Source organism: Ostrinia nubilalis, chromosome 1, assembly GCF_963855985.1.
Source record: "Ostrinia nubilalis chromosome 1, ilOstNubi1.1, whole genome shotgun sequence".
Taxonomy (NCBI): domain Eukaryota; kingdom Metazoa; phylum Arthropoda; class Insecta; order Lepidoptera; family Crambidae; genus Ostrinia; species Ostrinia nubilalis.
Window position 1 is genome coordinate 11,930,346 of NC_087088.1, and position 27,200 is coordinate 11,957,545.

Below are 27,200 nucleotides of genomic sequence, written 5' to 3' on the forward strand. Positions count from 1 at the left end.
TGTTCAAAATCAAAAATGGTCATTATTATTGATATAGATTTTTAACAGTCTTATATAACATTTATTAATCTTTAATAATAACTGTAATATTTATCAAAATAACATGAAATCTGTTCAGAAAAAAATATTTTATGTCCAAATCCGGGAATCTCACACTACACGGTCCGTGACATTTTGGACTTGTAATTTTTTTTAAATATTCTTCTAATAGTTTTGAGATAAAAATTTTATTCGGCCTAGATAATAGAGGTATTTTACTAAGTAAATTAATATACAGTGCATTGATTTTCTTAAAAAACATATGCTATTCTTACATCTCACACAAAAATGCGTAAGAATAAGAATGGCCCAAATATAAGACTAGAATGTTCGCAAACAATGATCAATGGAATTTAGAAACAAGCGAAATAAATTCCGTTTTTCAGTGGATGATCTACGGATCATCCACTGAAAAACGGACAATAAGACTACGGTCTTATTGTCCTAGCTTACTACAGATATCCTTAAGAGCCTGATTGTGAAATCGAAAAGAGGTTCACAGGCGTGTTTAGGCAGCTGTTTAAAGGTAGAGCAACCAATAGTTTATTAATTCTAACGAAAACTAGCGATCCTTAATAAATTATTTGCACACATACGCGTACTTCTAGCAAAGATTTTTAGAATGATCTGTATATGTTTTTATCGTCAAACTCGCACTATTTTATATGACAATTGACAGGCAGATAATAATGTTTTAATGAAACCTCGAGATTTAATTCCCATTTGATCTAAATACATTTAACAGACGTCATGCTATGCGGCAGCCGCATTTATTTTATTCTCATTTTCCTTAATCATATTCTATTGCTTTATGTGTAAGTAGTAATCGGTATTATAATTTTGTCAAATGAAAAAGCTATTGATCTAATGATAATCACCTCAAAATCACTGCTACTTTCCATAACAAAGTCTTCGTAGCCCTTTGAAAAGTATCGCATAACAGTTACAGGCTTCGCGGTGCAAGTGTGCGCATGCGACACCAAGCGCGCGAGTTCGCGGAGAGAGCAGCGTGCGATTCGGACGCGGCTTCCGCGCGCGTTGTACTGGACCATCATACTTCACGCGGGTTTATAAATATCGGCCAAATGTGCCAAGTGCTACGACTACGAGCCGGGAACGCGTCTATATTTAGCTAATTAAGGCTGAATTCACAAGAGACAGAATAAGACTGCGGCGAATGTAAAAAAGTAGTTCCGTTTTGACGCAATTCATAGATTAGACGTGTTTATTACTCTAACCAGTTGCAATTTATCTATCTAAAATGCATTTATCTAGATAAAATAATTACGCATTAACTCTAACATGCGTCCAAATTAACGAAAGTTTGTTTGCTTCGTTATTGTGAATAGACCTTTAACAAAAAACAACGCATCTAAATTGGTAGCAAAACAACACACTGCAGTTGGTTAAATCAGTCATGTAATATTGTTCGTCTTATAAAAGAGACATAAACAGGTTCGGAGTTTCTTAATACTAAATCTGAGGCAAGCTTCAGGTCCTCTGGCCGGGTGACAGGTACCAGTTGAAATCGCCGCAATATTGCTGAAACTGCGGATTTCATCTCTAACATCGCGAATTTCTGGCCTGAAAAGATGAGATTGAAAAGATTAAAAAGTTTAGCTAGCTAAGTACATACCTATTTATTTCTTTTTTTGAGTTAATGTGAAATCTGAACGCCTACGTAATTCATATGCGCAAAATACGAGTATACCCGAGAATAGGTAATGAACCTCCATGATCGTAGCATTGCTACAAAAATTGTAAAAGTGGTTGGTTCTTCTTGAATTTAATGTGTGTGGATCTCGGACGTGTGACAGGCTCACACTCTTACTCAAGGTCAGCTGGGAGAGAATGCCATATGGCATTAAGTTCGCCTTTTTGTACGGATCATTCTTATGTGTGTGCAATAAAGTCTTTAAATAAAACTGAATTATACAAGTACCTACCTATACAATTGCGAGGTCCAGCGCTAAATGGGATGTAGGCGAAGGGATGGCGGCCTATACAGTTTTCCGGTAAGAACCGATCTGGGATGAACTGTGTGGGGTTCGGATATAAGTCCTCGCGCCGGTGCAGGTCGAAGATGTGTATGTGACAGTACGTCCCCTTTGGAATTATGTATTCCCCTAGAAATATAAATAAAATATTATTCAAATTAATTAGTACCTTAAATCTATCTATTTACTCCAAAACTAATAAACGTGTTTTATTTTCGTGTAATTACGTATTAATTTTCCGTGACTTCGGATAATTATATGCTCATTACACTGACATTTGCCTTCCAAGAGATATACTCGCACCTACAATGGCACATGATATTGTTGTCTAGTACGCCAATCACAAGCCCAGGCAGCCGTCAATAATACCTCATATTTATTGTTGTTATTTTGATAATAATTTATACTTTTGTCTTCATATTAACTCGACTCTTATAGTCGACCATGTTCCATTCCACTATCATTTTCGATGATGTTACAGTTGTCTACTGACTGAGACATTTATTCAATGGTTTTGGAAAATATGTATGTAGTAGGTATCTAATGTCACTCGTACCCAGTTTAACATTTTCAGTTAGTGTCCGGCTTATGAAAGGCACGGGCGGGTAGAGTCGCATGGATTCCTTGATACAGCATTCTAGGTACCGCAGTTTCGTCAAGTCTTCCATAGTAGCTGATCGCTCTGAAGCTCCGAACACCTCGCGTAACTCTTCAAATATTTTGCCCTGAAAATAATTAAGTCCCTGTGGTGTACTACTACACAAATAAAGAGTGTGCGCTATGGCAACACTGACAAGTACGGCGCGGTGGGGGCTTAGTCGTAGTCGGGCCGCCACACGGGACGGACGTCAGTGCTTGCACTAGCTTACACAGTGAACATATACCAGTGTTTTATTTAAGATACCACAGTCCCTAGTTCTGAAACTTACACCTCAGTATTGTAATGACTTATTCGTATTCTTGAAAGTATTTACTAAATGTTTTTTCCTTATAGGTACTACTTAATGATTAAAAAATGCTAAATACTTACTTCTGTATAGATTGCAACTTACCTGTATTTGATTGTTGTTTGCTAACATCATCAAACAATATGTTAATCCAGCTGCTGTTGTGTCATGTCCCTATAAATAAACACAAAATGTTTCCATCTTCAGTAAACGTATATTTTCTAATGACTATTTCTTATTGGACATTGCACTTTATATACTTACCTCAAACATGAAGGTATCAACCTCCTCCTGTATGCCATCATCATCAATCAAGTCCTCTTTTTGAGCTAAGAGCATCAAATCTAACATAGCTGTTTTCTTCCTTCTCTGGTTTAGGAATACTGTGTCATCATTGTCTGTTTCATAAATATCGAAGCCATTTTTTTCTACGTACTCCTTTCGTTCTTTAATCACTTTTCTTGTAAGGCTGTGTACTGTGTCTAGGCATTTCTCCTGCTTTTTCCCAATAGATGAAAAGTTAAATAAGACATTTGCATGTAAATAAATTCTGGTGACTCTTTGAACAAGGAGTTTTCCGAGCTCATAAATTGCAGCTTTATAAGGTTTTCCGGCGTCGGAGATTTCTTCAGTAAGTCGAGTTCCCATGGCCGTTTCTGAAAACTATAATAAATCAGTCACAGTGGTAGAATACATCTCGCACCAATATTCAAATTTCAACCAAAGGATGATGACGGGACCCTATATTATGTACAAGAAAAAAAGTGTATTTTCGATTTACGAAAGTTTTTTTTATTTTAAAGAATTTAAAGTCCTAGTATTTAAACTTTCTGATACGGAGTAGCGTACAAGATAGACTCGTCAGTATTTTTCAAATGTTTCTCAGAATAGCTTACCACAAATAGAGTTCAGCGTAAACTCAGACAGCAGAGGTATGACGTCGACCTCCTTCCCCCGAGCTTTGTCTAGCGTCTCTACCATCCTCTGGGTGTTCTCCTCGATTGACGTATGGAACTTGCGTAGAATATTAAAATGAAATGCCGGCGTCAGAATTTTCCTCCGCTGTTGCCATTTCGCACCTGAAAAATAAGTTTTCAATTAGATTTAGATGCAATGTTACTTGGGTAAGTCATGAAAGTTATAGTTTAAGGAACTTACCGTTACTCAAGAGTAGCCCATCTTTCAACCAGGGACTTAAAAAAGTGTATATGTGGCTTTTGCCGTTATGTTTCGTTGTAGAAATTATCGTCTGTAAATTAATAATTACCGGTAAGTTAAAAATAGCATACATTCCATATGATAAGATGTAAAAAACAAACCTCGATATCGTCTGGCGTGTATATGTTTATTGCACCGATGTTAAAAGCCCAAAACTTGTACATTCGGTCCCATTTGCTCGCCAATTTTCTTAGATGTTTGAATAGTTCAACTGGAATATGTAAAGTAAAGCGCTTTTGTTAACTCATTGAATTTTATCTGCAACTCGAACTTACTTTGTTTAAGTATAAATACGTAGTTGTAGAACAAGTCCATATCCATAGATGCCGACGATTTATTATTATACAGCATCAATTTTAAGCGTATTAGTGACCAGCATATCACCCGTATATCCAGGGAATTCAAGTTACTGTTATAACTAAGACTCTTGTTATGTTTTGTAAAGCGTTTTTATTTTATTTAAAGGAATCAACGAATGCAAGTCAACATAGCATTTTCGTTGCAACACTTGTTTGTATTCTAGGTAGCTTTTTTGTAACTTAAAGACGCATAAGGATATAGAAAACTTGTTTATCAAACAAAGAATATGATAGTAACTGCTATGATAGCTCCTACCTGGAGTGACAAGGTACTCGAGTGCATTTCCCACTATAAAGACTCCTTGAGGGCCGGGTATTTTCCTAAACAGCCGTGCATTTTCATTGTAATTGAACAAAAGATGCAGTGAAAATAGTACAATAGCGATAATTGTAAGTAATACAGTGAACATTGTGCCGACCGCGTCTGCTCAGCGCTCGCCGAGAACTCTCGACTCGGTGCTCGGTTTATGATACTATCGTTAAATTAGGGTTCCGCTGTCAAGTAACTAGAACGTTACTTTTGTTTGTTGTTTATTGTCAGCGGTCAACTTATCTTACTTGATGAATAGTCACATCAAGGCGGGTAGAGCCGGAGCCCTATCTAATAATACCACGATAACCGCGATAGTCAATGTTAACTTTGTTTTTGCGATTTCTCCTTTGTGTTTGTTGAATATTTTGTTTTTATGAGTAATAGTAATTAAAGTCTTTGTTCTGTAAGATAATGTTGTATTTCCATAATTCAGAAAAAGAACGAATTATTTAACGTAATAATATATTAAACTTAATATTAATTAATAAGGTACATTTTGTTCTATATTATCATTTGAACCTACTCTCGAACTTGACATGTATGGGCCCATTATTTCTCATGACAATGTCGGCAGCAATCTCGATGTCCGAAGGTCGCGTCACGGGCAGCAGGACATAATTACGCAAAAGCGTGGAAACGACACATTTCATCTCCATCAGCGCGAATTTCTGACCTGAAAGCAATTATAGATCAACCAACAAAGTCAAACTTAAACATTTGTTTATGTTTAGTCTGATTATTAGACTAAAAGATTCCTAAGTATGGCATTTGCCTTCATGGAGGCTTTACATAGTTTACATGTCACATTAAAATGTTGTCTTGCCAGCCAATTATCAAAATAAGTAAGGTATTAAATACGAATTTTAATTCAATGCCGTGTAAAATATTTTGGTGCGTAGGCTTAACACAACTTTTATTTCCTGCTTACACAAAAGTGATAAATATAAAGTTTACAAAGTTATATTTGTCGTATGCAACCAAGGTAACATAGAGTTCGCTACTTTACCAAGCTTCTATTTTATTTTGTTTACGATTTTTAAACATAATTATCAGAATATTCATTTTTGTCAGACTAACAAGCTAGATCATCATGACTGATAATGATACATCATGACTGTAGGTAGAAATACAAAGTTGTATAATAGCGTACTTATACTAATACATTTTGTAATCTATACTTATAATAAATCTGTAGAGAGGTCAATTCTGTACATGAAATATATTTTCAAAATAACTATCAGGGGTGATTAGTCATCGATACCGTGTCGATACTGATGCCAAAAATGCAAGGAGTAAAATTGTTGTCTGTCTGTTCCTTATAGAAACAAAAACTACTCGACGGATTTTAACGAAACTTGGTACAATTATTCTTCATACTCCTGGGCAGGTTATAGTATACTTAGGAGCAGAGTAGAGAAGGGAAATTTTGGGAAAACAGGAGAAGTTACTCCATTTTTTAAGCTTCCGTCGCGTGTGCAGCCATAATGGTTAAATTTGGAAGGGCTTAGGTACCATAGAGATGCTCTAAGAAAGGAATTCCCGAAATTCCCACGGGAACGAGAATTAGCGGAAAAATCCTTTTGTATGAAAAATCTAAACCGCTTAAGTTAGACGCTTGAAATTTGGCATGCAGGTACCTACCTTAGGCCCAGTTTTTTGATTCGTAGTTAAATTAACCAATAGTCAAATTTGACAGATGTCAAATGACAAGTGGTCAAATATCAGAAAAAAATGTTTTTCGAACAATGGTTAGCTTGACTTTTAGTACATTTTTAACTATTAGTTAACAATTTGTTAATATTTAACCATTCGTTGCAAAATTTAACAATTAGTTAATTTAACTATGAATCAAAAAACTGGGCCTTAGTAAACTTAAAGCTTAGTTACAACAGTATATTGCAAAATTCCCACGGGAACGGGAGTTAGCGGGAAAAAACATTTGTATGAAAAAATCTAAACCGCGTAAGATAGACGAAGGGGGTAAAACGGGATCCACGCGTACGAAGTCGCGGGCGGCCACTAGTGAAGAATAATTTGTAATTTACCTAGGTGCCTACAAACGTGAAAACTCATTAATTGTTAATGTTCTTTTTATGGTTTTCTTTAAGACAATTTCAGGAGCGTTAATCAGTCTTTAACAAAAGGAATAATTTTGTTAGTGCCGTGTACTAATACATTTTGTAATATAGAATAATTTGTAATTTACATTACGTGAAAACTTCTTTACTCTTTTCTTTAGTTTATCAGAAACCTGAAAGTCTAACAAAAGAAATATTTTTGTTTGTGAGGCATATGCATGAGTAAGACCTACCTATAACCTACGCATAGGTAGGTACTTTGTTTATACGCTAAGTTAATGATAATATAAATAATCTATATTGTTGAACAAACAAAATAATGTACGAAAATACGAAATATTTAGTATCTTAAATGAAACGTTTAAGATTTCATCTTAATATGCCTAGGAAAATGAATCTTTAAATATTACGACTATAGGTACCCACCGAATTTTTTGCATTTAGTCAAACGTGTTTTGATGACCGTGTATTTAAATAGTACCTACCATTTGGAATATGGTTTCAAGAGATACAGTGGATTTTTTTAGCATTTAGAATAGTCAGTCTGGGTGACATAAACCTTCTTAATTGCGAATTTAATTTTTATTTTTCACTTTGATTTTATTTGTTATTTAGCTAGCTTACAAACTTTGATTCGTTGTTTACAAGGATGGTTTGAAATAGAGAGAGATATATCTGAATTCGCAATTAATGTTTTGGCCCTATTTGATACTGAGGGCTTACTAAAGGACATCAGTCGCACACTCGCACCTGAATTGAGAACCTCCTCCTTTTTTGAAGTCGGTTGAAAAGCAGTGGCCGTAGGACAAAACCTACGACAAGCATTATCTTTTCTACTGGCCTTTCTTATGTGCACAAGTACCGAATCTAAACTTGTCTTACTTTACATGACAAAAAATGTGCTAGTAACATATGTATATGTACATTGTAGATATATACCTATGCAGTTGCGAGGGCCCGCGCTGAAAGGTATATACGCATAAGGATGCCGTCCTATGCAATTTTCCGGTAAAAACCGGTCAGGGTCGAATTTCAATGCGTCTTTAAACAGGTCCTCGCGACGGTGCAAGTCGTATATGTGTATATGGCACAACGAACCAGCTGGTACGGTGTAATTACCTGCAAAAAGAAGAATAGCATGTGCATAACAGTTTACCAACTTGTTTGATTGAAAACTACTTACTATCACTTCCATACTCCTTTCACATATCAAAGAAAATTACGGGCAATGCCATTAGCTGACGTGCAGTCGACAGCACATGAATAAACGTCGTTGCAAAATCACTGTTATTACAACTGCATAAGATTCTAACGTGTTAAGCTTGATGTGCCGACCTCTGTACAATAAGGCTGAGTTGCACCATCTTACTTTAACTTTGACAAACGTCAAAATCTATCAAACTCCATACAAAAAGCACGGGTTATTATTATTGTTACGGTTAAAATAAGGTGGTGCAACTCAGCCTTAGACATTCAAAATATACATACTTAGCACCACAGTTTCACTTATTGTACGACTTATAAAATGAACCGGTGGATAGAGCCGTAAAGATTCCTTGATGCAGCATTCCAGGTAGCGCATCTTAGGCAAATCTTCAACTTTCACTGGTCTGTTCGAGTCATCAAATATTTCGTTCAACTCTGCCACTATTTTGTCCTGAATCAAAAAAGATTTAATTTTGTTTAAATCTGAAAATCGGTTCTGTAAATAGTACTTATAAAAGAAGGGAAATATAGGTACCTGTGCTTCTTTGTTATTTGCTAATAACATTAGGAAAAACGTTAGTCCTACTGCTGTAGTATCATGTCCCTGAAAGAATACAATAGTTCACAAACCCATTGCAGTTTACTAAACCCTCATGCAAGCAGCAAAAGAGTTTGAAAGGTGTACAATACATACTTCGAACATAAATGTGTCAACTTCTTCTTTTATGCCCAACTCATCGATCAGTCCTTCTTTCTCGGCCGTTATCAACAGATCCAACATTGCTGTCCTTTTCTTTTTTCTGTGCACATATAAATGTTCGTCGCCGTCTTCGGTCTCTGTGTTTTGTTCAACAAAATTTTCTTTTCTATCACGAATGACTTTATCTGTGAAACGATGTATCGTTTCCAAAGCATTCTTCTGTTTTTTCCCAAGCGTAGAAAAAGCGAATAAACAGTCGTAATATAAGTAAATCCTGACGAATCTTTCCACTAGGTAATTTCCAAGTTTGTAAATAGCTTCTTTGTAAGATTTCGCGGATTTGGAAGTTTCTCCACTTAATTGTGTTCCCATGGCAGTTTCTGTAATTTGAAATATTTCTTGAGACAATCATTTCACTATCAGACCCGATAGACATCATTCCGCCCTACAAAGGAAAAAGAAAATTAGCAGGATTTTCCTGTCAAATTTTCCAACTTTTCTTTATTAGAATCTTACAAATATTTAACAATAAAGTTAAATAGATTTAGTAATAGTTTGTTTACTACTACACTTACCACATATGGAATTCAACGTATATTCGGAGAGTAGCGGCGTGACGTTGACAGGCTCTCCTAACGTTGCGTCCAACTTCTTTACTAAACGACGGCTATTCTCTTCCAGAGTAACGTAGAATTGCCGCAAGATGTTAAAATGAAACGTTGGTGTTAAAATTTTCCTTCGTTGTTGCCATTTGGCACCTGAAAAAGCAGCATAAGTTATTTACATGATGACTTGTCTGCAGATTGAACTATGCTCATAATCATAAAATCGTTTATCCAAATAGACTGATTTGAGCTCAGCCAAAAACTACGGAATAGTAACGGCGTCGGCGTGACTGTCACATCCTATCCCTTCTTTTCTCTATCCTCTTTAACTCAAAGTCTCCACCATACTTGAAGGAGCGTTTTCAATTTATGCAGTCGGCTCTGGGTCACGAAATGCGGTCGTCAAAAAAACTCCATCTTAATTTTCCTTCTCACACCTCACATTCCTATACGCGATCTTTCACTGTTCAAGCTATCCGTCTATGGAACGCCTTGCCGATGTCTATTCGGCAATCTGAGTCACTTCCTATTTTTAAGAAAAGACTCAAGTCTCACTTCCTCACGTTGCTACCTTAATTTCCCTACATCTCTATTCCTTTTAGCTTCTTAAAATTCCTATCTATTTTCTGTTGGCTATCTAGTTCTATCTTTGGTTCGTATCAAGAATTGTATGTGTATGTATATATTATATGTTATATGTATATGTATGTATATATTAATATATTTTATGTTATTTGTATGTATTATTTTGGGTTAAATTTTACACTTTTGTTTATTATTATTTATTTCATTAGTGTCGACACCGCCTTCCCCTTCATCTGTTTTAAGTAACTGTCCTCTCTATAGGTTGTCTGGAAGAGATCGCTTCATAGCGATAAGACCGCCTAATTGTACCTTATGTGTTCCTTTTCTTTCTGTTTCTTTTTACAATGTGGTGTGCAATAAAGAGTATTTATTATTATTATTTTAGTTTTTACACATAAGTGTCTCAGCTTTAAGCCGGTATTTCAGGAATGTACGGGCCTAAGCCAAGTACATTCCCACCCAATACAAATAGTGATTTAAGTCGGTTGGCGATCATGGTCCTGAAGAAATTTGCGAACTATTCGGCAAGTATTTAAAATGACTGCTTTCTGAAGTGAAATATATGTAAGTTCTGGGATGTTTAGGGTGGAAAGTGATTGGTGTAGCTGCTTTGGAATAACGCCTGTGGTGGATAGCACAACTGGCACAATGTTTACCTCATTTAACCTCCACATTCTTTTTACCTCATCTTTTAAATCTATATATTTGGATAGTTTTTCTGCTATTGAATTTTGTAAATTATGCGTGTTAGGTATTGCTATATCTATTATGTATGCGGTGTGTTTATCTTTATCATGGACGGTGATATCTGGCCTGTTAAAATGTGTTGTCTTGTCTGTAAGTATTATTATTATTAGTAACTAGATTTTGTGCTGAAATTTCCGTCAAAAGCGAGTTATTTTTATTTCATTAAAAAAAGTATCTTAAAAACCTCATCCGTTTTTGAAGTTGGTTAAATAGCTATAGAACATTACCACTACTCAATAATAGTCCGTCGCGAAGCCAGGGCTTTAGCAGCTTGTATATTGGGCTTTTGTCGCTGTGTTTCATAGTCGACACCACTATCTGAAAACATGAGGAAATGTGTAAAAATAATGCAATTGATCTCAATTCAAGTAGGCCTGTATTCGTTATTTCAATAGAAGTTTTTAAATCATACTTAATATTATAAATGTATAAGTTTGTGAATATGGATGTTAGTTACTTTTTCAGTCAAAAATTACTTAACGAATTTTGATGAAATTTTACAGTAAGTATTTTGTTTTTATGTGACAGGAGGCAAACGAGCAAAAAATATTTTTATTATTGTTATTATGTACATACAAACAGTACACCAGAATATACCTAACGATCTGTGACAAACTGAATTTCACAAGAGCGAAACCGCTGCTTGTTATTTGATATTTTTAAACGTATATTTAATTTTATAAGTGTTATATCTCAAAGCTTAACCTTAAGGCCGATTAAAGTGTTTATTACGTTAATTGGTCCTAGCAACAACATAATCTTCTGTCCTATTATAATTAACTGTACACAATATGTCGATTTACTTTATTATCAGTTAAGTACCGACGACTGCATCTGTTATACTCACCTCTTGTTATTGTTATGACCATCATTATGTTTTAATACTTATAGCATGCAATTACAATATTTTTATTATTGTTATTATTTTTATTTTTAACCTCTTATACATTTCCACTAAGTACCTACCTACACACTATCGAAGCAACAATAACTAAATAATTTACTTCAATGTCTTGAGGATTATAATACAGTATTCGGAAGTTGTGAAGTTTTAAAAACTTTTATTTGAGATGCAAATCTTGCTGAAAATATGTACTACTAGCTTTCCGCCCGCGGCTTCGCCCGCGGGGAATTTTGTCTGTCACAGAAAAACTTTATCGCGCGCGTCCCTGTTTCAAAAACCGGGATAAAAACTATCCTATGTTCTTTCCCGGGACTCAAACTATCTCTATGCCAAATTTCATCAAAATCGGTTGCGAGGTTTAAGCGGGAAAGCGTAACAGACAGACAGACAGACAGACAGACAGACAGACAGAGTTACTTTCGCATTTATAATATTAGTTGGGATCTCTCGTATCACAATGAAAAAAGTCCTGAGAGCGAACGAATATAAACGTGTCGAGTAATAAAGATGTTATCACCTCTTTTAAAATTGTATTAATTACCTGTTTTGCTACCATGACCATTTAATATTAACTGTGGTGGTGGTACCTAAGTGCTGCAATGGCCATATAAATTGCAGCCGTTTTGTAAAAAATATATTATGCTTTTGTAATGTAGTATACTTATGTTCTTTTAATTGAGGACACTTTGATCCTATGCCATTCATTAAGATTGAACATTTTCCAGAAAATTATATTTTTTTATTTATTTTATTTGGTGCACAATACATACATACAATACAACTGTAACATAACATAGAATAAAGCAGGTTATACAACATAACTTGTTGCAGTTCCATTAACATGCAAATATCAATATATTATCCGGATGTTCATGAAGTCGAAAAGATACGGCTTAAATAAATATTTGCCCGAATGGGCAAATATGCCCAAAATATCATTTGTTGGTGTGCTAAGCGGATCGGAGTGTAGGCACTTTCTACCTAAAATAATATTTTAATACGTTAAATGTCTGTAGCTCTGTATGAAGGACACCTACTTCCAAATGCAAAATCTATACAAAAACATCTTTGTAATACAGCGAGCAAGTTAAATACTAAAGAGAGATGGAATGTTTACCTCGATGTCTTCTGGATTATAAATATTCACGGCACCGAAAGGATACGCCCAAATTCTGTAGATCCCGTTCCATTTATTGGCATATTTTCTCCCCAACTTAAATAACTCGACTGAAATTAAACGTTCATTAATTAATAATTTTCCTTTGTTCTTTTTACTAGATATTTTAGTCATTAAATTAGCTTGCTTATTACGCCGATACTGGCGAATATACCAGACCAGTGTGTACAGACATCTGACTACACATTTTATTGCAAATTAGCGCTTATTACAAATACATAAAATATGAGTAGGTACAATATGTTTGACCGTTTGTATTTTCGATTCAGTTGTTATCGAGATTTCTAATGAATTTATTTTGTAATTTACCTGGCGATACAATGATTTCCAAGCCATTTCCCAGGATAAAATGATTCTTCGGTCCGGGTACTTTTTTCAATTCTCTTGCTAGCTTACTGTGGTTCAAGTAGAGTTCGGCGAAACACAACACAATAATTACTGCAATAAGCAGATATACTATCATTTTTACACAAACTGTCCGTGCAGAACGGCAAAATGCGTTCAACTGAACACTAAAACTCGGTACATCGGTGTGGCAGCTGTAATCGGTCATCCTACCTAATTGCGAATAATTTCACGCATGGAAGTGCTTAAATGTACGTACATAAGTAATTTTCGATATTTTGTAACGCAAGTTTGTAATTATTTTGTAAACATTAAAAAGTAGGAAAAATGAAAAAATTCAGGATTTCATATGCTTAATCTATCAATGTAAAAATGGGTAATTTAAACGAATAAATGAACGCATACATATAAAGGTATTTACTCTTGTACTATGACCGTCATTATGCCATTTACTAGTATATGTTAAAACATCTTTTTTATATCAAACTGCTCTATTTCAGTCAAATATTGTGTAGTTTTTCTTGTACATATTGGAAGTATCAATTAATTTCGATAACCTTAGCAGTGAATAGTGTAATAAGTTCAAGGTACCTTAAGATAATACCATAAGAAAATCAATAAAAAAATATCACTGTGTTTATACAGATTCACGCATACAAAATGATGGATACTTCTGCCCCCCTAGACAAAACGCACTTTTAGATCGAATCGAAAATCGAATCCGTCAAAACTCCATACAAAAAAGGGGCTTTTCGACCACTTTTCGACTGGTTTGCGATTATAATTTGCACTTTGTCTAGACCCACTGAAATGTAGAGCTTTACATTTAACAGTCACCGGAACGTCATAAAGTGAAATTAAAATACACGCTTTAAAACTTGAATTGATATAATAATCATAAAACGTGTAGATTCATTAAATAGAATACATATTTAAGGCAATAGATGTTCATTTTCAACATTAAGTAAACCAGAAATAAGTAGGTACCTAAATGAACAAAAAGACCAAATTACAAAACTCAATAATCGCATAACAAATTTTTATTTGGCAGATACAATTCAAATGCATGATAGTATAATTTATATAGATATGATATAATACTTCTTATAAAACACACATTAATCTTGTAGTAGGAATACCTAATAACATTATTTATTTAACAAACAAACGACAACTCAAACATAAAAGTCACTTATTAAGGAATTTTCCCTTTATTTTCCCCTCTTTATCTTAACTTATGCTTAATATTTAGTCTATTTTCTCTTGATGAATTTGACGTATATCGGATGGGAGGTCCTCAGAACAACGTCGGCTGTGATCTCTATGTCCGAGTGGCCGGTCACGGGCTCCAGTCGGAATTTCCGTAGAACAGCTGCTAATGCTGCTTTCATTTCTATCATAGCAAACTTTTGACCTGTAAATAGGTATTAGATATTAGACACTAGGTAGAATTGATACACCCTTTCTTTCCCATAAGTATGCTACGAGATTTCCAATTGAATATTTAACAGTAACTCATTCATTTATGATTCACGAGTTCAATAAACTCGATCAAATCAAATTGAATGTAAACAATTTATGTGCTCTCTATCTGGATACATTTATAGAAATCGTACTTTTTTTGCAATAAATGTACGTAGCTACAAAAGCTGTTGGTTCAAAAGGAAGAAAACTTGCTACGACGTAGCACAGACATACAACTGAATTTATTAAGGTTAGATTTTGCTTAAAACATTTGTACAAGTTATTATCTGTAACTTTCGTTAGGGTTACATAATTTCTAGCGACACGTATTATTTAAAAATATTGTGATAGGTACCTATACAGTTCCTAGGGCCAGCACTAAACGGTATATACGCGTACGGATGGCGCTTCTGACTATTTTCAGGGAAGAAGCGCTCAGGATCAAATTTCAGTGGATCCTTGTACAAATCCTCTCGTCGTTGCATGTCGTAGATGAGCACTACGCACATAGTTCCTTCGTCTACGGTGTAATTATCTAGAAACAACACAAACAAGATTAATAACTTATCAATTTTAGCTTTCGTAATCTGCATAATTATCGTCTGTTGTAGGTTAGTATGTTAGGCTATCGAAATAAGCATGTCAATATTTAAAAAAAATCTTACCTAATTGGACGGTTTCTCCTAATCGCCTAGCCATGAAGTGCACAGGCGGGTAGAGTCGTAGAGTCTCTTTAATACAGCACTCCAAGTAATGCATCTTTGAAAAGTCGTCCATAGTGGTCGGTCTATCAGACCCACCAAATATTCCGTCAAGTTCAACAAATATTTTGCCCTAGAAATAATCACAACAAAAATCATTAATTAGAGATCTCAGTACTACAAATTACTTGAGAAAATTGTACAAGTACCTGAATTTTGCTGTCGTTGGCGATTGACATCAAAGCAAATGCTAAAGCTGCAGCAGTAGTGTCGTGACCCTGTTTAAATAATAATCGGTTTTATCATTGTTAGCCTAATAACTTTATTTTCTTCGTGGTTCATTTAAAGTAAGTAGTTTTTACCTCGAACATAAATGTGTCCACTTCTTCTTGCACACCAGTATTGTCAATTAATCCTTTCTTTTGAGCCGATATCAAAAGGTCTAACATAGCCGTCTTCTTTTTGGTATAGAAAGTTTCATCTTGGTCAATATTATGTTCATTGATATCGATTCCGAATTCTTCTACATAATGTCTCCGATCTTGTATAATCCTCTTGGTAAATGTGTGCACAGTGTTCAAGTGTTTTTGCTGCCTTCTCCCAATCGTGGACAGAGAGAAAAAGAAATCTATGAGGTAAATCACTTTGGTGAATCTTTCAACGAACATCTTTCCGAGTTCGTATATTGCTTCTTTGTACTTCATTGCTACAGAAGAAGTTTCATCTGAGAGATAGGTACCCATTGATGTTTCTAAAATTAAAAGAGACCTATATTATAAAGATATAGGTACCTAGTTACAAAAATATTTTTTTTTTTTTTTTTTTTTTTATGTGATAGGAGGTAAACGAGCAGACGGATCACCTGATGGTAAGTGATTACCGTCGCCCATAGACACCCGCAGACCCAGGGGCGTTACAGGTGCGTTGCCGGCCTTTAAGGTAAAGATACGCTCTCCTCTTGAAAGCTGATTTATTATCGCATTTTTATTTATAAAACTGTTAAACTGTAATAATTGCATTACAATAGTTGAAAGTAAAACCCAGCGTAATGTAAACTATACTCCTTACGTTCGTTTGAAGGCAAAGTTGGATAAACGTAAAATATAATTAATAACAACTGTAAATATTTACATTATTAATATTGATTACATAGGTACTGCAATAATGCACATATCCATAAAACTAAATTACTTGGCACTACTTAATTAATATTTTCAATATTAATTAATGACGATATAGCTCTCATAAAATAATATATTGGAATATAATATTTATTTTCAATTACTTTGATTAAGTATTATACGGTATTTAGGTATATTATGATAACCCATTTAAAGGACATCATCCACATTTCATATATTTTTGGTCCAAAATCAAAAGTGCCGGCCAACAAAAAAAAGTGCTGTATTCTGACAGAATACGTCTGCCTTAGCATTTGTTACTATGGCACCAAAGCCGTAGCTCCACTGTGCGTCGAGTATTTGAGATCTAAAAGTCATCGACTATTCATACATTTTTTGTTCAAAATCAAAAGTGTCGGCCAATAAAAATAAAAGTGCTGTATTCTGACAGAATACGTCCGCCTTAGCATTTGTTACTATGGCACCAAAGCTGTAGCACCACTGTGCGTCGAGTATTTGAGATCTAAAATTCATCGACGATTCATACATTTTTTGTTCAAAATCACAAATGTCGGCCAATAAAAAAAAAGTGCTGTATTCTGACAGAATACGTCCGCCTTAGCATTTGTTACTATGACATCAAAGCTGTAGCACCACTGTACGTCGTAGTATTTGAGATCAAAGTCAGTCGTTTCATATATTTTTAGAACTCAAATACTACGATGCACAGTGGTGCTACAGCTTTGGTGCCATAGTAATAAATGCTAAGGCGGACGTATTCTATCAGAATACAGCACTTTTATTTTTTGGCCGGCACTTTTGATTTTGGACCAAAATGGATGATGTCCTTTAAATTATTTTAGTTGAATTCTGAATTTAAAAAAAATGGCCAAGCACTGTCAATCCCAAAATGTCTCTATATTTATTTTTGTTAGAAAAACAAAATTCTAAAAGCTTTCTATTAAGTAAGTAACTATTAAATTAGCTTTTCTGTTTCTTTCAATGTTTGTGAGTTTTCAAAAGCTTCCTAGACTTCTATTAAAATGCAAAACTAAGATATAAAACGTGCCACCTACATTAAAAGTGAAAAAGATTAGTCGTCTCATATATTTATGTCTAGTCTTAATAAGTACCGCATATAGAATTAAGGGTGAACTCCGAGATGAGTGGCACCACGTCGACTTTGTTCCCGTCCAGCTTCTCCAGAGACTTGGCCATTCGCTGGCTGTTCTCGTCCAGGGTCACGCTGAACTGTTTCAGGATGTTGAAGTGGAAGGCAGGCGTCAGAATCTTTCGGCGTTGCTGCCATTTTGCACCTTAAAATTAAATTATAATAAAAATCATCATCTATGTGTTCGTACGAGATCGTCGGTCCACCTAGTAGGAGGCCTGCCCACGCTACGTCTTCCAGCCCGTGGTCGCCACTCGAGAACTTTTCTGCCCCAACGGCCATCGTCTCTACGAGCTATGTGCCCCGCCCACTGCCACTTGGTTTTAGCAATTCTGCGAGCTATGTCGGTTACTTTGGTTCTCCTGCGGATCTCCTCATTTCTGATTCGATCACGCAGGGAAACTCCAAGCATGGCCCGCTCCATCGCCCTTTGGGTGACCTTGAGCCTTCTTATGAGGCCCATAGTAAGCGACCACGTTTCGGATCCATAAATCAACACTGGCAGCACACACTGCTCGAAGACTTTTGTCTTGAGACACTGCGGTATTTCGGACGTGAGTATATTGCGTAGCTTCCCGAACGCTGCCCAGCCGAGTTGGATTCGACGATTGACCTCTTTCTCGAAGTTGGCCCTACCTAACTGGACTGTTTGTCCCAGGTATACATAATTGTCAACAACTTCGAGTGTAGAGTCTCCAACCTTCAAAGGAGTGGGTGCGACACGGACATTAGACATGATTTTTGTCTTGTCCATGTTCATTTTGAGACCCACTTGTTGAGAGGCTCTACTGAGGCCATCGAGCATTGTGCCTAGATCTTCCAAGGTTTCAGGTCGTGCTCGTAAAGGTCGTAAAGGTCGCGGGAAGAGCCTGGATGCGGGCAGCGCAGGACCGTGCATTGTGGAAAACCTTGGAGGAGGCCTTTGTCCAGCAGTGGACGTCATTTGGCTGAAACGAACGATGTGTTCGTATCAAGGTTCAAATAAAATTAAGTATCTAAAAAGCGCGATGCAATTTGTGGCATCATTGTGCTTTTAGCTGCCAGGATGTTAGTGAGCGGGCGTCCTTTTTGGGATTCATTGTCGTTTTATATTTTGTAGGTTAGGTTCCTTGTAGACTACAAGGAAACTACAAGTTGTAGTTTCTATTATTGATATCAGACCATGAGTAACTGCGGAATAATTTACCTACTGAAGTCTATCTTTCAGTTTCAACATCAATTAAAAGCTTTGGTAAACAAGTTGCATTATTTTCTTTAGTTAGAACATACAGCTACCAACGCAAATAAAGATTCTGATTCAATTAATTGCACAAGTTTATTGAGTAAAAAATATGTTGTGAACTACGAATAATAACCTCGCGTGTAACAGCCTTGTTAAGTCGAAGAAACCTAAATAAAAGTGATTTATCTGGCAAAAGTTTCTGCTACAGCACGTGGAGTACAAGAAACGTTGAACCATTATCAATATCAATAAAAGGTCGATGACTTGAAAAGACAATGGCCTAATTATTAAATAAAAACCGGCCAAGTGCGAGTCGGGCTCGCACACCGAGGGTTCCGCCGTACAAACGTAGCGGTTTACAATTTATGACGTATTAAATCAAATTACTTACTTGATTCCGTTGCGAGTAGTGGCGAATTTCAAAATATGCGGTATGATTATTTTTTATTTATTTATTTTTCCTATATTTGCATTATAGGTAGGTACCTACCTCAGCGTTTTGAATTTTTGCGTTGATTTAGAATTTCTCACAGTTTAGAGGCAATTAGATTTAAGAAGTGTTTGATATGAATTTCAACTTTAATATCTCTACGCGTTCATGTGAAAAAGGGTAGGTAGTAAGTTTATAATTATTAAAAAAATATTTTATGTCATGTAAGCAAAAATAATATTTTAAATTTTATATAACTTCAAATTTATCATTTTCGCAATTTTTCCTTTATCTGTACTATATAACGTTGCTTCGTGCCGAATTTCAAGATTCTGAGTTCACAGGAAGTACCTTGTAGGTTTTGATTCCCTAGCGTGTGACGGAAATTCGTCTAAGGTGTCGGTATAAACTGCTGTATCTTTTGATCGCGTTAACTTAGAAGTTTGATTTTTTTACTTCTTAAAGGGACAATAGATCTAGGTATTTGGTATAAATTTCAATTTGATACCTTTATTCGTTCGTGAGAAATAAGGTAGTAAGTTTCATTTTATTAAAATATTTTTATTATATTATATAAGGTGTTATTTTTTGTACTGATCATACTTTACCAACGCATCTAAAAAAATCATACAAATACAACCCAAGTGTTTTTAAAAAAAAATTCAGGCTAGTTTTTGTTTTTACTTTTCCTAACAAAAAAAAGATATTATTTTTACAACCATCCTGTCTTCACTCACTGCCTCTCTCTCTTTCTTTACTCATTTCATTCATACGAGTACGAACAATGGCCGCGCGCATTCATTCAACGTTCACACACATAAAGGTTAGATTACACTAAACCTACGTTACCAAAAATTATCACTCGTGAGTATGTACGATGTTACGTCATGTTAATAGGTACTACGCGCTGGGAGAAACAAAATCTAGCTACATAAGTAGGTAAATAAGTGTATTTTCATTAGTGTAATAGCGGGGGACTTTTCCAACGAACCGAGGCGAATCATCCGCGTTAAACTAGAAATTTAAAAAAGGATAGAAATTGGAATTCAATATCTACGGTTTCGTAATGCCTACGCAATTTATTTAGAGACGTAATAAAAAATTGATAGGTACATACCTATTACTACTTCGCTTCGCTTCAGTGGAAATGCACCCTAATATTGAATATGAACAGGTGTTGTAAATAAAACTCACTGATCAATTTTCCTGGTTTTAATTCCTAAATTATGATTTGCCATCACACTTTAGATTCATTGATTTCACTTATTCACACATTTACCTATTTTGAATGTTGTTATTTAAAGTTCCTAGGTTATTATTACACTAATCACAATACATTTTGAACGTCAAGCCTTTGTTGAATGTTCACGTAAACACTGTCTTGCACTGTCTAATCTAGCCACGATCGAATTGAGGTAATGCTTTCGGGCTGCACACTTGCTTGCTGTTCACTAGACACCACGTCGGATGTTGTATTCACAATTCGCGCACTAACTTTTTTACGGAAAAAGTCCCTTTCGCGTAAACAAGCACTCATCTGTCCAAATCACACTGTAGGTATGTACCTAGGTAGACTTCCGCAATAACCATCGATAGAACTAGGTCGCGGTCGTGGCCCTCTGGCAACAACTCCTTGATAAGGCATTCCGTATTTTTACGCAAAAGCCGCCGTCTGCGGCGCTCGCATCTGGGTACCGCCAGCACTGTGCCGGTGATTGAAATTGAAATCCAGAACTTCGTCCTCGAAGCGCACGGAATCTCGTCAAGTCAGGATACGGCTGCGCTCCCTGAAGCGCTGCGCGGCTCCAAACAAGCAAGGTATGAAGGTTTTCGACTCGTCAATGTTTCTCGTCGGCCAGTTAGTGTGCCCGAAACACAATTTCACCTGCGTTTTGTTATTGATCAAGCGCGTCATTGTAATAAACCACACATACACTGCAATACGTTTGGGCGCATTGGACGGACTGGGACGATTATTTATGTTGTTGCGCTCCCGCATGCCGATCGGCGGCTCGGCGCGGGCTGTGGGCGCGGAGCGACTGGCAGCGATATCAATATGGCCGACTCACGCGGCGCGGCACGTGGCAGTGGTCGTTGCCCTCGGCCGGCTACTACGATAGTGCGTACAAACGAATACTCACCGCGCTCAAAGGATGATTTATTTTTTATTTTTTTCGAAACATTCTTTGTCGATTTACTCGAAAACTAGCCTGAATTTTTTTTAAAAAACACTTGGGTTGTATTTGTATGATTTTATTAGATGCGTTGGTAAAGTATGATCAGTACAAAAAATAACACCTTATATAACTAAAAAAATGAAATTTTCGCAATTTTTCCTATATTTGCATTATATGACAATGCTTTATGCCAAATTTCAAGATTCTGAGTTTACGGGAAGTATCCTGTAGGTTTTGATTCCTTTGCGAGTGTCGAAAATTTGTTGAAAATATCGACATAATCGGCTGTATCTTTTGATTGGCTTGGCTTAGAAGTTTGATATTTTCACAGCTTAAAGGGACAATAGACTTGAGTATTTCATGTGAATTTCAGCTTGATACGTTCACGCGTTCTTGAGATAAAGGGTCTTGACAGACGGACGGACGGACAACAAAGTGATCCTATAAGGGTTCCGTTTTTTCCTTATGAGGTACGGAACCCTAAAAATAAGTCATTATTGATAAAAAAAGCCCTGAAATGTGCAGTGGTTGATTTATTTGGCCCTCAAAGTTCAACACTATTAAAATGTGATAATTTTATCTCGTTCAGACCGAAGTTCAACATTATACATAATATTTGTATTGATGAATGGCATGTAACATTTCCCGTGAACTGATAAATTATGTCGTTTTATTTACATTTTTTATCTGAAACGTGGTAACATGTTAAAATATTTAATACTTATTACTTACCGTTACTCAAAAGAAGTCCATCCTGCAGCCATGGTTTCAAAATCGTGTACAGCGGACCTTTGTTATTATGTTTTGTGCTGGATAACACTTTCTGTAAAACATTTACAGCAATTAGTTCGTTCGTTCATTCGTTTCAGCCGAAAGACGTCCACTGCTGGACAAAGTTCTCCCCCAAGCAATTAGTAGGTAGAGATATTCTGTAGTTGAAATGAGTGGTTTATCAGGCCTATAAATAATCGAAAATGATTTAATTCTTATCTCAATCTTATCTATACTTATAATAAATCTGTAGAGAGGTCAATTCTGTACATGAAATATATTTTCAAAATAACTATCAGGGGGTGATTAGTGATCGATACTGATGCCAAAAATGCAATCAGTAAAATTTTTGTCTGTCTGTCTGTCTGTCTGTCTGTCTGTCTGTATGTTCCTTATAGAAACAAAAACTACTAGACGGATTTTAACGAAACTGGGTACAATTATTTTTCATACTCCTGGGCAGGTTATAGGATACTTAGGAATTCCCACGGGAACGGGAATTAGCGGGAAAATCCTTTTGTATGAAAAATCTAAACCGCTTAAGTTAGACGCTTGAAATTTGGCACGCAGGCACCTTAGTAAACTTAAAGCTTAGTTACAACAGGATATTGCGAAATTCCCACGGGAACGGGGGTTAGCGGGAAAATCCTTTTGTATGAAAAATCTAAACCGCTTAAGTTAGACGCTTGAAATTTGGCACGCAGGCACCTTAGTAAACTTAAAGCTTAGTTACAACAGGATATTGCGAAATTCCCACGGGAACGGGGGTTAGCGGGAAAAAACATTTGTATGAAAAATCTAAACCGCTTAAGTTGGACGCTTGAAATTTGGCATGCAGGTACCTTAGTAAACTTAAAGCTTAGTTACAACAGGATATTGCAAAATTCCCACGGGAACGGGAGTTAGCGGGAAAAAACATTTGTATGAAAAAATCTAAACCGCGTAAGATAGACGCTTGAAATTTGGTATGCAGGTACCTTAGTAAACTTAAAGCTTATTTACAACGTATATTGCAAAATTCCCACGGGAACGGGAGTTAGCGGGAAAAAACATTTGTATGAAAAAATCTGAACCGCGTAAGATAGATGAAGGGGGGGTAAAACGAGATCCACGCGCACGAAGTCGCGGGCGGCCGCTAGTACCTAATAATAGTTTTGTCAATTATCACTATGGCGATTAATTATAACATTATTAAATGCTCTATTGTAGGTATATTGATATACTTATCAACCTATACGTGTAAGAATAGGAAAGGATAGTGCCAGGGTCTGGACCAAGTGCTGCCCAGAATCAACCCATACTGCATTTTGTTCCTCAGGCCAATACTAATGTGTAAACCGAAGCGCACTGAAATCTATCCCTGGAGTTAAGAGAAAAAAAGAGTTTTGTTTTGAATTATTTACATACAAAATATCATCGATGTATACGTACTATGCATAAGATTTTGTGATTTTGGCATTAAATAACACTCGCTATGTTGAACTTAACCATACTGCATCCGTACACCTTACTTTAGTGCGATTTAGACATTCTTTATAAACGATCTAGCGCTGTTTTAATAGTTTGGTAAGTTGACAGCAATTAATTATTTGCAAAATGAAGCAAGAAGTTTTAGTTCTCTATCCTTGCAAAAAAATCAATTTATTGGTGTATTACAATCGATATTGAAGTTATTGTAAGCTAAAACTTCTTGCTCCATTTTGGAAATAATTAATTTCTGTCAACTAACCAAACTACTGCAATAGCGCTTGATCGCTTATAAAGAATGTCTAAGTCGTACTAAAGTAAGGTGTACGGATGCAGTATGGTTAAGTTTAACATAGCGAGTGTTATTTAATGCCAAAAGCGCAAAATCTTATGCGTAGTACGTATATATCGATGATATTTTGTATGTAAATAATTCAAAACAAAACTCTTTTTTTCTCTTAACTCCAGGGATAGATTTCAGTGCGCTCCGGTTTACAAATTAGTATTGGCCTGAGGAACAAAATGCACTATGGTTTCATTCTGGGCAGCACTTGGTCCAACTTCCATACATGGATTGGCACTGTCCTTTACCAAAAATTTAACAAAATTAACATAATTACGTCGAATGACTCTTTTTAATATTTAAGATTAGGTATAAAGCCGTAACTTAGAATAGAATTTTAAAATCATACCTCAATATCACTTGGTTCGTAAATCATAACAGCTGCAAAAGGAAACGACCAAAATCTGTATATTTTTTCATATTTTTGTGCGTATTTTCTTGGTAGCTTAAAAAGCTCCACTGAAATCCGAAAACACTACGTTACCACTGATTACATTAATTTTATGCTTATATTATTTTATCCATATTTTTTATTATTTTTACCTGGTGAAAGCAGAAGTTCTAATGCATTTCCGACTATAAATTGGTCTTTCATTCCTGGTATTTTCCTCAACGCCCGTGCTCTCACATTATAGTTAAACACCACATGTGTAAAAAGCAAAACTAACGCGATAGCAAATAAATAAATAAACATTTTTACTAGACGCTATTCGGCTAGCGCTCCGCTTTCACAAATGAGCATTCAATGCAGGGTTTCAATATTTATAATAGTATTAGATTAAATTTTGTACGATGGACTTCAAAATAAGAACGAACTGATAAGTTTTATTTATTTAATACAAACAAATTATTGATATCGAGGCAGATAACGTTAACTAAAAATACTCATATTTTTGTGAATATAAAATGTGTATGAAATAGACGTAAATATACGTATATCGTCTAAAGTTAATTCTGTCGACATCATGTCGGCTGAAGTTGTACTTACAATAATTGTTGCGAATTACCTGTTATTTTAACATCATCAAACATGTTTTATTAAAGGCTGTTTCATGAGCTTAGACTATAATTCAGCTACATTTAATACAATATAAATAATAAAGCACAATAATATTCTAAACGCAAGCAAACCCTGGAGGAACTTATATGTTGTTTTATGATTGGTTTACATAATCAATTATGTAACGTATTAGGTTGTTAATTAGGTCTTATTAACTATATTATCTTTGACGTTGAAATAATTTTAAAGTTGATAATGATAAAAATAATTAACTATGGTTTTATTAATCTATGATTATGTCCGTGTCAATGTCAATAAGATGTCCAAAGATGACAAAACGTATGAGTTTATAGTGCAATGTTACAAAATGAATAAAAAATAGAAAAAATATAAAATTAGATCATCTGTTATAAATTACAATGCAAAAGTATGAAGTTTGGGAATAATATTAGTGACCCAAAATACCAAAGCCAAAACTGGGCCCAGTATGAAACCATATCGCCGGGCTAACAAAGTTTTTATGGTTCAAGTAAGAGTGCAGTTTTGTTAAAATGTAATAATTTATAAACACTTTGCAAGTTAAGGAAACTGTCATTGCAGCCTACTTATAATATTGTGTGATTAGATAGGATCTACTTACTACAAATCTCAGATTAATGGACATCTAAAAGTTCCATTTTACCCCCTTCTACTGGGTACTTTATAGCTACAATTGTTTTTAAGTCTTGAACGCCTATAAAACTTCACCAGCAATGGTTAACGGATAGATAATGCCTGCCATGAAGCTCGCGAAGGAAAACTATACATTAATTTATTTGTGTATATTATGAATTTATCGAAAATGTCACGAATATTTGATGGAATTGTGTGTAAAGTATTATCTCTCTAGCAGCTACGCTCGGCGTCGCGACTGGGTCGGCTGCGAGTGCTTGCGCGCGAGTTCGCCAACGATGTACACTCTCTATGGCGATATGGCGCGCCTTTTCCCACCTTCCTCAAACTCATTGGAACTATGCTTCTGTGTCTGCTCGTCATTATGCCCCTTATTTACCCGGTGTTCATCTTAGTGATGACTTACTTTACATATGAGGGGCTATATTTGAGGTAAGGAGGAGTAAATCAATAAATATCTTTAACGTCTACACGCAGAGACTGTCATCGAAAGTACAGAATTCAAATTACTTTTTCGGTCGCGTGTGTTTTGCTTCAGTAGCCTTTCGCTTCAGCGTACCACCATGAATGTTTTTCGCTAAAACGTACTTCGTTAAATGGACCTTCGCCACTACGTAAGTACGGGACCCGTCTCTAGCCCATGTAGCGCCCGTGAGCAATCATTAACCTTTAGTAATCTCTAGTGAGGGTGCTGCGCCCCCATGGGACCGTGCACCCGTGTGCATCATACACCCTGCACCATGGGCAAAGCCGCCTCTGTCTACACGCACAACTTCATTCCATCTTCTTACATGGAATCGTACAATTTCAGCTGGCGCCTCGACCAACCATGGCGGTTTCTTCCCACGAGCATCATGCGGCGAGCACTTGCCGTGTTCTTCCGCCCGTGCAACTTGCACGACGTGTGGAAGGTCCGGGAGGTGCTGACCAGAGGCATCCTGCTCGCTCACTCGCTCGCCACCTCCGTGGACTATTTGTGCGTCATGCAGGGACTACTTGACGAAACCTAAGCTCTACGAAATTTTATCAGACAGGTGTTTTTAAATAAGTTTTCTGTAGAGACCACATTTACGTCCTTTTTGGACTTGAAGGGTGTTGAAACTGCAACTGCGTGAGGTGCTGACAGGGCCGGTTCCATTCAGGAAAATGGTGAAACTTGAACTATAGATAATAAACCTCGGGAGATACAAACACTTGTCTTATTTTAAACAAGAAGTCGAGTAGGTATTACGATAAGCAAGCCCTTGTGCCGTCCATGCGACTTACACAACGGGAGAATGATATCTACTGAATAATTTTGAATACTATTCAGAAAAGCCGTCAATCCTAAGTAGGTTATGTTTATGAGTTGAGCGGTAAATTATCTGAATTAATTTTTAGATTTTAAATTTAATTAAAATGATAATTGGGTAGTTAATGTTCTTTCCTTTTTTGGTCAAGT

General features: G+C 35.9%; 3 protein-coding genes across 5 annotated transcripts in view; 1 reads left to right on the forward strand and 2 right to left on the reverse strand.

Moving 5' to 3' along the window:
• LOC135072363 (glutaminase liver isoform, mitochondrial) overlaps positions 1–1,451 on the reverse strand; it is a 21,271-nt gene extending 19,820 nt beyond the window's left edge. For both annotated transcript variants that reach the window (XM_063966272.1, XM_063966264.1), the window contains exon 1: positions 918–1,451. In XM_063966272.1, the coding sequence (XP_063822342.1) occupies positions 918–1,094 (177 nt within the window). In that variant the 5' untranslated portion in view covers positions 1,095–1,451. The remainder of the gene's footprint in view (positions 1–917) is intronic.
• On the reverse strand, positions 1,444–24,835 carry LOC135085979 (uncharacterized). The gene is made up of 27 exons (XM_063981073.1): positions 24,631–24,835; positions 24,437–24,546; positions 22,239–22,329; positions 17,640–17,822; positions 15,748–16,136; positions 15,595–15,663; positions 15,350–15,518; positions 15,040–15,219; positions 14,477–14,634; positions 13,185–13,434; positions 12,816–12,925; positions 11,022–11,112; positions 9,433–9,615; positions 8,852–9,237; positions 8,693–8,761; positions 8,440–8,608; positions 7,891–8,070; positions 5,391–5,546; positions 4,817–4,987; positions 4,303–4,412; positions 4,142–4,232; positions 3,880–4,062; positions 3,248–3,639; positions 3,089–3,157; positions 2,593–2,761; positions 1,986–2,165; positions 1,444–1,623 (listed from the first exon to the last, which is right to left on the reverse strand). The coding sequence occupies exons 1-27, from the start codon at positions 24,779–24,781 to the stop codon at positions 1,451–1,453; spliced, it is 4,632 nt and encodes a 1,543-aa protein (XP_063837143.1). The 5' UTR covers positions 24,782–24,835; the 3' UTR covers positions 1,444–1,450.
• Positions 24,836–25,418: 583 nt separating this feature from the next.
• LOC135075890 (uncharacterized) lies at positions 25,419–27,152 on the forward strand. 2 transcript variants are annotated; one of them, XM_063970352.1, is made up of 3 exons: positions 25,419–25,616; positions 25,977–26,191; positions 26,571–27,152. In XM_063970352.1, the coding sequence occupies exons 1-3, from the start codon at positions 25,575–25,577 to the stop codon at positions 26,767–26,769; spliced, it is 456 nt and encodes a 151-aa protein (XP_063826422.1). In that variant the 5' UTR covers positions 25,419–25,574; the 3' UTR covers positions 26,770–27,152. The 2 variants fall into 2 exon arrangements, with proteins under 2 accessions (XP_063826422.1, XP_063826430.1); XM_063970360.1 differs by having other exon boundaries at positions 25,980–26,191.
• Positions 27,153–27,200: the final 48 nt, after the last annotated feature.